Source organism: Heterodontus francisci, chromosome 10, assembly GCF_036365525.1.
Source record: "Heterodontus francisci isolate sHetFra1 chromosome 10, sHetFra1.hap1, whole genome shotgun sequence".
Classification (NCBI taxonomy): domain Eukaryota; kingdom Metazoa; phylum Chordata; class Chondrichthyes; order Heterodontiformes; family Heterodontidae; genus Heterodontus; species Heterodontus francisci.
The window spans coordinates 27359756-27369862 of record NC_090380.1 but is presented as its reverse complement, the minus strand read 5'-3'; the positions used below and the strand labels follow the sequence as shown (position 1 = coordinate 27369862).

The window sequence follows — 10107 nt, the reverse complement described above, 5'->3', positions numbered from 1 at the left end:
ACGCTCCTGACTTGTGCCTTGTAGATGGGGGACAGGCTCCAGGGTGTCAGAAGATCTCAATGCATTTTGTTATTCTTGATGACTGCTCATCACCCAGAGTGATGAAAGTTTTAACTCCTAAAAACTGGAGAAATGCTTGAGGGGTATTTGAACAAAACCATGTAATGTAGTTCATCTACTGGATAAAGTACAAAGCATAACATCTCGTCTATATGTTGCATTATGTGAATCATCCTTTTATATAACATAAGCTATAGAAGATGTGCAAGGACAATAGTCTCAAACTCTAATTGGCATAATGTGCAATTATTAACCAGTTGTGTTATAATAAATCTGAACGTTCCCAAATTAATTTCTAAAATAATTATAGGCAGTTTTGTAAATGATTAAACATTTATTAAAGACAAGTACCCAAAAGCAGTTTCAGTCTATGTATATTATACTGATACAATACTGCAGCACATTCCTAATGATGTGCACAGCACTGTATTCATACATTAAAATACAAACGCAGAAAAATTATAGTCTATTCATTTTGATGAAACCAGTAGGCTTCATGGAAAGCTGCACTGATTTTTTTTTTTACAGAAGCAGACATGCAACACTATTTGCATGTGCGTCTGAATTATACAATGCAGGTGGCAGTTTAGAAGCTTGCCAATCATTACTCATAGATGACATTTAATTTCACTGGATCCTTTGTACATCACCACATTACAAGATAAAATAAATCGGAGGAGGGAGACTGCTATCATTTATAACAGGCGCCAGTCACGTTGGCAGAATATTAAACAACTAAAATGTGTCCATCTGATGACATCATGAATCACGACTGCTATAAAATTAGAACTTAAACCTAAAAATAAAATCTCCTAGTCACTGAAGTACTAAAATATCCAAAACAATCGTGACTATATTGCAATTTCTTGTCCCTTCCGTTAGTGAAAAAAAGATAGGTCCCAGATATCTGGCCCTAGAGATCTTAGACGCAACTCCGTGATGGTTAATGTTGCAGCGACAGTTTGTGTAGTGTAGCAGTGATCTTTCATCCCATTACAGCATTTTATATTTGCACAAATTCTGCTACATTCTGCCACAGCTCATGGATAATACTTTTACACCCTTGACAGCTAAGTGAAAGTATATCTACAATCTCACCATAGTGCAATAAACTAGTGAGTGTGGTCATGTGAATTTTCAACGCCTCAACGCTCTCAATTACCTCACAATGACAGAATGCCATTATAAAAAGCAGGAGGCAGATAACAGAAACTGCAAGGAATCTGCCTGACTTTTTAGGGGAGGTTTTGAATCTGAAGGTGTAATTCTCTGTAGGTAAAGTTACTTTATCAACATCCTTCAGCCTCACCCTATCCCAACGGCTGGTGTTAAAATTTTTCATTACAGGATGCATCTCAACATCTGTGCAGGAAGGCAATGGAGTCTCCTTGACAACTTTAACTTTATTGCGGAAATCCTGCATCTGCTGCAGAAACAAGACTGGGTCAGTGACATCCTTAAATGTCTCTGCCATAGCAAAAGCCCTTTTCTGTTCTTCTAGAATCATCTTCAGTTTATTTATCTCTGGATCATAGGCCTGCATCACCACCAGCTTCATGGTTTCAAAATCTGAAAGTACCTCATTCTTTTTCTGCTCCAGTGTGTGCTGCAACTTTGTAAAATATTCCATCACTTTTTTTGCATCCTTGCTTATTAACTGCAGGGATTTTTTCTTGCCACTTTCTAATTTCTCCAGGCACGACTGCACATCAGCAGAACACCAGGTTTCCAGCCCCTGGAAAAGCCCATCAAAAGCTTCTCTCTCCTCTCTGTAGGCATCCTTGATGGCACAAAAGGAATGTCCTTCGTGGTCTCCCATGGTAGCGCAAAACCCACAGATTAACTGAAGGTCTGTTGAGCAAAAGATATTCAGTGGTTGCCCACTATGCTTCCTGCAGATCGGAATTTTAGGTATGATCCGAATCTTGTTGTACTTCTCTATTATTCCCCTCAGCGAATAATTCACTTGCAAATTGCTAATCCCCAAGGCAGGGGTTTCTTTGCGGCAGGTTGGACATTTAAAAGGGACTTTCCATTGCATACCTCTCCCACTTCCTTCCAAGATGCCTTCTAAACATCGCTTGCAGAAATTATGCGAACAAGGGAGAACACGTGGGTCTTCAAATAAACAACAACAAATGGGACAGGTCAACTCTTCTTCAAACAACTCCATTGCATTCTATTTAAGAAATATAACAAAAATTAACACCCCATTAATATCTTGAACATATATTCAGAAGTATAATACAACAAATAATTGCTGCTTTGTACTGGAACTCACATTTAAGTGGAACAAAAATTAAACAACAGAATAAATTGTTTACATATAAAAATTCCATGAATTTAATACACTCATGAGGAGTGCCTGATCTCAGCCAGGGCATTAAGTAATTAATAGAAACAATGAACAAAGAGAGGAAAGTTCATGGGCAAGTCAAACAATGCCATATTTCTAACAGTTCAGTACAAAAAAGCAGCAACAGATAACTGATAACTGGCCTGACTTTGGTTAGGATGGAATATGGCACAATTGGGGATAAAGAACGCTAAAAATGGATCAGAAAGTAATTTCAAAAGTAGACCTTTACTCTTCAATAACATTTAAAAAAGGATATAGAAGCAGTGGAGAGGGTGCATAAAAGATTTACAAGAACTGCAAGGTTATACCGATCAGGAAAGGGCGAACAGGAAGGTTAAGGGGTGACCCAATAGAGGAGTTAAAGATTTTGATAAAGTAGACATAGAGAGTGTGCGGGGAACAGCAAAACTTGAGGCCATTAATAAGATAGTAACCAAGAAATCAAATAGGGAATTCAAGAGTACTGAGAATGTAGAACTCAATACCACAGGAAGAGGCGGAGGTGAATAGTATAGACACATTAAAAAAAGGGGAAGCTAGATAAGCATATGAGGAAGAAGGGAATAGAGGGTTATGCTGCTAGCTAGACAAGGAAGAATGGGAGGGGGCTTGAGTGGAGCATAAACACCGGCATGGACTGGTTACATCAAATGGCCTGTTTCTGTTTCGTTTAGTTTAGAGATACAGCACTGAAACAGGCCCTTCGGCCCACCGAGTCTGTGCCGACCATCAACCACCCATTTTATACTAATCCTACACTAATTCCACATTACTACCACATCCCCACCTGTCTCTATATTTCCCTACCACCTACCTATACTAGGGGCAATTTATAAAGGCCAATTAACCTATCAACCAGCAAGTCTTTGGCATGTGGGAGGAAACCGGAGCACCTGGAGGAAACCCACGCAGACACAGGGAGAACTTGCAAACTCCACACAGGCAGTCCCCAGAATTGAACCCGGGTCGCTGGAGCGGTGAGGCTGCGGTGCTAACCACTGCGCCACTGTGCCGCCCACTGTGCTGTATATTCGAGATAATTCTATGTTTTTTGTTGCTGACATGAATTGAGTGGGATTACATCTCTATACGTCAAGCAGTTACTATCTACCCCCAAATAACAGGGTATTCTGGTAAGAAAACCTTGATGATTCATCATTTAAATGATTACAATCATTTATTCCCCGCCTCCCCCAAACCTTAATCCAAAATGCAAAGATTTGTATTTGAAAGCATTTGTGGAACATAAAACATTTTTCAGTATCTTGTGTAACTTGTAATGCCCCAACTTCCATTCATAAAGCATTTAAATCTAATTTTTTTTTCGAAAATAAACTTTTGTGCACACATTCTCACGGTAACTATCTCCTCCTCTCTTCTACAGCAGTGCTGCAATATCATTTCACACATTAAATCATACTAAATTTTTCTCTAAGTGAGAATTAGTACCAATTTATGGGTTAAGACTTACATTCACCATTAATTGGATTCAGTTTGACTGGACTCACTAGGAAGTTTACATCACCCCAGCGGGGGAAATTAAAAAAAAACTATTAATTCTTGGGATATGGCATCACTCGCAAAGCGAGCATTTTATGCCCATCCCTAGCTGCCAGAGAAGACAGTCGTGGGCCCTTCTTCTTGAACTGCTGATGTAGCAATTCAATTCAAGAGTGGCTTGTTAGACCACTTCAGAGGGAAGTTAAGTTGGCGTGGAACTGGAGTCATTTATAGGCCAGACCAGGTAAGGATGGCTGATTTCCTTCCCTAAAAAGGACATTAGTGAACAAGTTGGGTTTATATCACTTTATGATCTTCATCTCATCAATCTGGCCTACATTCAAACCAAAAATCCAGAGAGGAAAGGCAAATACAAGGACTCAAAGCACCACCCACTCCTGTTTCCCTTGGTTTTAGGTCTTTTTATTGACCTTTTAAAATTTAGTTCACTTACATTTTTAGATAAACCAGAAAGCAAAATAAAATAGAAGAGATGACCACAATGGAGACTGCAAGGAGAGAAGACTGGATTGACACAGAAAATAAACTGTCAAGACAAGAAAACTATAATCAAATTAAACAATAAAAACTGAAGAAAGCAATGACTGTTATAATGCGGATTGTGGAATTGAATGAAGAAAGATTAAGCACCTGTCACATTGAAAATATATTTAGGATAGACACCAACATGAGGCTGCAAACAGCAATAGGGCTCACTTTCGGTTTCTTTGCTCAACCACAGTTATTGCATTTCCCCTGTCCATAATGTCATGTCAAAAAAACAAGGTAATTTTAGAATTAAAATGAAATGGCTTGAGTCAATGCAATTTCTGGAGTTTTAACTACTTGAAGCCAAAGGGAAAACATGCCTAGGCCAGGGTCTGATCACATCATTAACCTGGAGAGAATTTCTGATTCTGGAGCAACTAAACTCAAAAGACTAGGGGAGTGTAGGACAATGTTGCTGTGTCTCGACTAAGAGTCTAAGAAAATACAGCATTAAAACATCATAGCAAAATACACCTGGAAATAACAGATACTCACATTTCAGGACTATTTGGCACAACGCACTGGAAGTCTAAGCCCAAGTACCAGAGCTGTAGAATGTGTGTCAGAGTCTTTTTTTTGCCGACACACATACCACTTTTTCAATCGTATTCATTAAGGGAAGCCCCTATGGAGGCCAAGCACCTGTCCACTAGGTGGGAGGTAAAAACCTGTGTATCAGAGGCACTCCAAAGCACATTTGACTGTTTATAGAATAGAATCAGCTGAGCCTGGAAGCAGTTTTCCCAAATGCTGTTTAGGACGGGCACAGTACACAATGCGGGGAAAGATGATCAGGAGAGAAGAGAATACAAGATATTAATGTAGGATTAGTATAAATGGGTGGTTGTTGGTCGGCACAGACTCGGTGGACCAAAGGGCCTGTTTCAGTGCTGTATCTCTCTCTATGAATCTATAAACTACAAAAAAAAACTCATGCAGAATTTAAAAAAAAGCAAATGAACCAATTTTATACTACAAGCAACAAATGATTTTCTACTTTTCTTCTCTTGCCATCCTCAGTGTAAATTTACAGCAAGGACAACTGTATATACACATACACAGTATTTCCCTTGCCTTCTGGCTGCAATTTACTGCTTGTACGATTATTTGGAATTCAATCTGTTCTGTCAGAGATTGAGTTTTGACGCTGTTTCAGGTGATCGAGGCTGCAATTTTTGGTGATTAAAGTTAGGATTTAGGAAAGCGTGATGCAAAGGATTGAGATTCAAGCCTCTGAGGACAGGCCCACCACTGCTTTCAGCCAAGAATGCTCCCAGTTATAGCAATATAACCTAAAATCAACTTTACACAGTCCAAGATAAGGTCCAGTAGGTTCTGAGGGATATTGGGGGCTGGGGCCTTGCCAGTGTCACACACATCCAGAGATCAAATTAAAAAAATTATAGAAACTGACAGCACTACCATGGAGATCAATGTGACTATGATGTGTATATGTCAAACATAACTATAGTTTGATTAGAGTTTTATTCCAGATTTTAGATGCAGGGAAAGAAAGAGTAAATTCCTCACAAAGTTGCATAGTACAGGCCAGCCCAAAGGAGTTTTACAAACTAGAAAAAGGTAAGGACATCAGTTTTCCTTCCATAAAGAACAGTAGTGAACCAGTTGGGCTTTTATGACAATCATACAGCTTCATGGTCACTTTTACCGATAACAGATTTGTATTTCCTGATTTTTATTTCATAAACTGAATTCAAATTTCCAAACTTGGATGAGATTTGAACTCAATCTCTAGATTATTAGTCCAAGCCTCTGGGTTACTAGTCCAGTAACATAACAACAATGCCACCATATCGTGCTAATTAAAAAGATGTTTGCCATGTACGTGGTTAACAGAATTTTACTGGCTGAAAAGCAACATCTGAATAACAAAATGTATTTAACACCAATTTCAATAATACTAATAGGTCGACATTATCATGAAGTCATACAGCACAAAAATGCCACTCACCATGCAGCTAAGGTCATAGAGACAACAGGTATACTTGGCCCTATATAATGATCAAAATATCCTCTCATTATCTTACATCACTGTCTACCTTCCCGCTGGTCAATCCCTGCAGCCTGAAAATCAACATAATTCTAAATTGTTTAGTATTCTACATAGAAGAAATTCCCATTAACGCAAACCATCTTATGAAAATGACTGTATGAAACATTAATAACCTCAAATGAATACAATATTAGCCAGGGGTGGGGGGAGGAAAACGGTGCGGGACCATAAAAGAACATATTTGCACAAGATAATTTTCATCTTCACCACCTGGGCAATAAACTGGCAGGGCAGATTGCTCACCCACTGTAGAACCTGCCCAATTTTCATTCCATGGATTTCTACATCAACAAGATAACTTTGTGTGCGCATGTACACACACACATGTACACACACACATGTACACACACACATGTACACACACACATGTACACACACACATGTACACACACACACACACAAACTAAAAACATCCCAAGACATTTCACAGGAGTGTTAAAAACAAAATTTAATACTGAGCCACAATTAGGGCAGATGACCAAAAGCTTGGTCAAAGAGGTAGGTTTTAAAGGAGTATCTTAAAAGGAGGAAGAAGGAAAAGTAAAGAGGTGGAGAGGTTTAGGGAGAGAATGCCAGAACTTAGGGCGTTGACAGCTGAAGACAAGGTCACCACTGGCGGAGTGATTAAAATCGGGGATGCTCAAGAGGCCAGAATTGAAGAAGTGCTAATATCTAGAAGGGTTGTAGGACTGGAAGAGGTTACAGAGATAGGGAGGGACCAGGCTATGAAGGAATTTGAAAGCAAGAATGAAAGAGAAAAAAAGAGGCATTGCTTACCCGGGAGCCAGTGTAGGTCAGCGTGCACAGGACCAATAGGGCAACATTCCCTCTAAGCTGCGAGGTGTGCGGCCATGCAGCAATCGCGAATGTGCCATACAGGGGACAAACAGTTCACGCACAAGCAGTGGTCCCTTTAAGATGCCTGCACAGCAAAAGGAAATTAGAGGGAATGGGTGAACGGGACTTGATGAGAGTTAGGACACGAGCAGCAGAGTTTTGGATGAGCTCAAGTGTACAGAGAGTAGAAGGTGGGAGACCAGCCAATAATGCGTTGGAAAATCAAGTCAAGAGGTAACAAAAGACATGGGGGAGGATTTCAGCAACAGATGACCTGAAGCCGGGGCAGAATCAGGCGATGGTACGGAGGTGGAAGTAAGTCATCTTATTGATTGCACAGATGTGGTAGGAAGCTTATCTTGAGATCAAATACAATGAGTGAGCAATCTGCTCCGCCAGATTACTGCTCTAGTGGTCAAGATGTAAATTTACCCCATAAATTACATGACATAACACAGAAAATCTCTTCTCCTCCTCCATGCCCCCCTCCCCCTGCAATGTGAAGTCAAGTTGGCATGGCAGAGACCCACTTGTGAATCTAATAACGGCTAGTTACCTATTTGAATTCCAATGCAATGGTAGGTGCCTTTTCCTATCATCCAGTGTCAATTATATTCACATCATAAATCTTTAAAATACAGTTTCAAGGAGAACTGGACAGTTGAGTTCAAATGCTGATTAATGACCTGGACTTGGGTATATAGGGCACAATTTCAAAGTTTTCAGATGATACGAAACTCTGAAATGTGGTAAACAGTGAGAAGGATAGTAACAGACTTCAGGAGAACATAGACTGTTGAAATGGGCAGACATGTGGCAGATGCAATTTAAAGCAGGAAAGTGTGAAGTGATACGTTTTGGTAGGAAGAATGAGGAGAGGCAATATAAAATAAAGCTAACAATTTTAAAGGAGGTGCAAGAATAGAGACACCTAGGGGCATATGTACACTATTCTTTGAAGGTGGCAGGCCAAGTTGAAAAGGCTGTTGAAAAAGCATATGGGATCCTTGCCTTTATAAACAGAGGGCATGGAGTACAAAAGCAAGGAAGTTATGCTAAATCTTTATAAATCACTGGTTACACCCCAGTTAGAGTATTGCATGTAATTCTGCCAACCACACTTTAGGCCTTGGAGAGCAGATGATATGCTAGAATGCATATCATAGGGATGCAGAATATCAGTTATGTGGAACCACTGGAGAAACTGGGGTTGTTTTCCCTACAACAATGCGGGTTAAGGAGAAATGATAGAGATGTTCAAAATCATGATTTCCAGTGGCAGAAGGGTCAATAACTACAGAACACAGATTTAAGCTAATTTGCAAAACAACCAGTGGCAAGATAAGATTTTTTTTTTATTTACACGAGTTATGATGATTTGCAATTCACTGCCTGAAAGGTTGGTGAAAGCAGATCTAATAACAACTTTCAAAAAGCAATTGGATAAATACTTGAAGGGGAAAAATTTGCAGGGCTATGGGAAATGGTCAGGGACTGGGACTAATTGAAATGCTCTTTCAAACAGCATGATGGACCAAATGGCCTCCTGTTCCAGAGCATGATAGTGAACATTTCCATCTAATCATTAAAGGCCAGATGTTTTGACCACTGACTATAAATCATTAGCAATATAGTTTGTCTTTATAACATCAATTTCAAGTACACATTGACTAGCTGTAAATACACACTGTTTATGACATCAACATTCAGCAAAAGGTGCCAGATTACAAGCAGTTCATAGACTTAAAAGTCAAACCTAGATGGAGTCAGAATCGCTATAAAACTTCATGCATTTCAGCCCCACCCAGGAGACAGTGAAACTATTCTTCAAGTCAAAACACACAAATAGAAATAGTATTGCATTTAAAAAAGAAGTTACAAAACGGCTGTTTACATTAAGTTATCAATCAGTGTTGGATGGATCATTGACCAGATTGAATCTGCTCAACAAAAACAGAGGTTAAAAGATAGGTCATTAAATTACTTGTTAACAAGTACTAATTCATCAACAATTCATACAACTCTCCTTGTTTTGGAATCTCGATATCTACTCCAGATAATGCACAATTCAAACACAAACAATATAATGCAGCAATAAGTGCACTTCAGAAATCAGTCCATTGAGTTTCCATGCAAACACATACTTGCCTCCCCCCACCTCTAGGTATTCTAAACACATGAAAGCTGACTGGACAGGTCAGCACCAAACCAAGTGAGAGGATGCAGCTCCAACCCAGGATTGTACTCTTGAAGGATAGGTGAAAGAGATTCAAAGATTATGTTAAACGACACAGGAGAGGTCATGCAGCAGAGAGCCACATGATGCATGAGTCACACCTCCCAGTTCCTTGATGAAGACATTACCCGTGTCTCTAATTACCTGGTATCATGTTCTAATGTATTTGACGTATACAACAGCACATGTGAAAAAACCCTGTATATTTTCTGTCAATCTGTAAACAATAATCAGGTGTATTAAGATCCTCCAGCAAGAATGAAATGCAATAAAATTATTGGCAAGTTGTAGACAGCCTTGGATCAGACCCCATTTAGAGTACTGCATTCAGTTCTGGGTAGCACACCTCAGGAAGGATATATTCGCCTTGGAGAGAGTGCAGCACAGATTTACCAGTGATATTGGGGCATAATGTGTTAAATTATAAGGACAGGTTGCATAAACTTGCCTTGTATTTCTTTGAGTTTTAGACGATAGGTGATTTAATAGAGG

The 10107-nt window shown here is 39.4% G+C and overlaps 1 protein-coding gene across 11 annotated transcripts in view; it reads right to left on the bottom strand.

Annotated features, from left to right (window-relative positions):
- Positions 1 to 408: 408 nt before the first annotated feature.
- Positions 409 to 10107, bottom strand: part of trim13 (tripartite motif containing 13) — a 35584-nt gene continuing 25885 nt past the window's right edge. For 5 of the 11 annotated variants that reach the window (XM_068040318.1, XM_068040319.1, XM_068040320.1 and 2 more), the window contains one exon: positions 409 to 2239. In XM_068040318.1, coding sequence (XP_067896419.1) covers positions 1064 to 2233 — 1170 coding nt within the window. In that variant the 5' untranslated portion in view covers positions 2234 to 2239 and the 3' untranslated portion in view covers positions 409 to 1063. The other 6 variants (XM_068040317.1, XM_068040324.1, XM_068040316.1 and 3 more) reach the window with 5 other exon arrangements.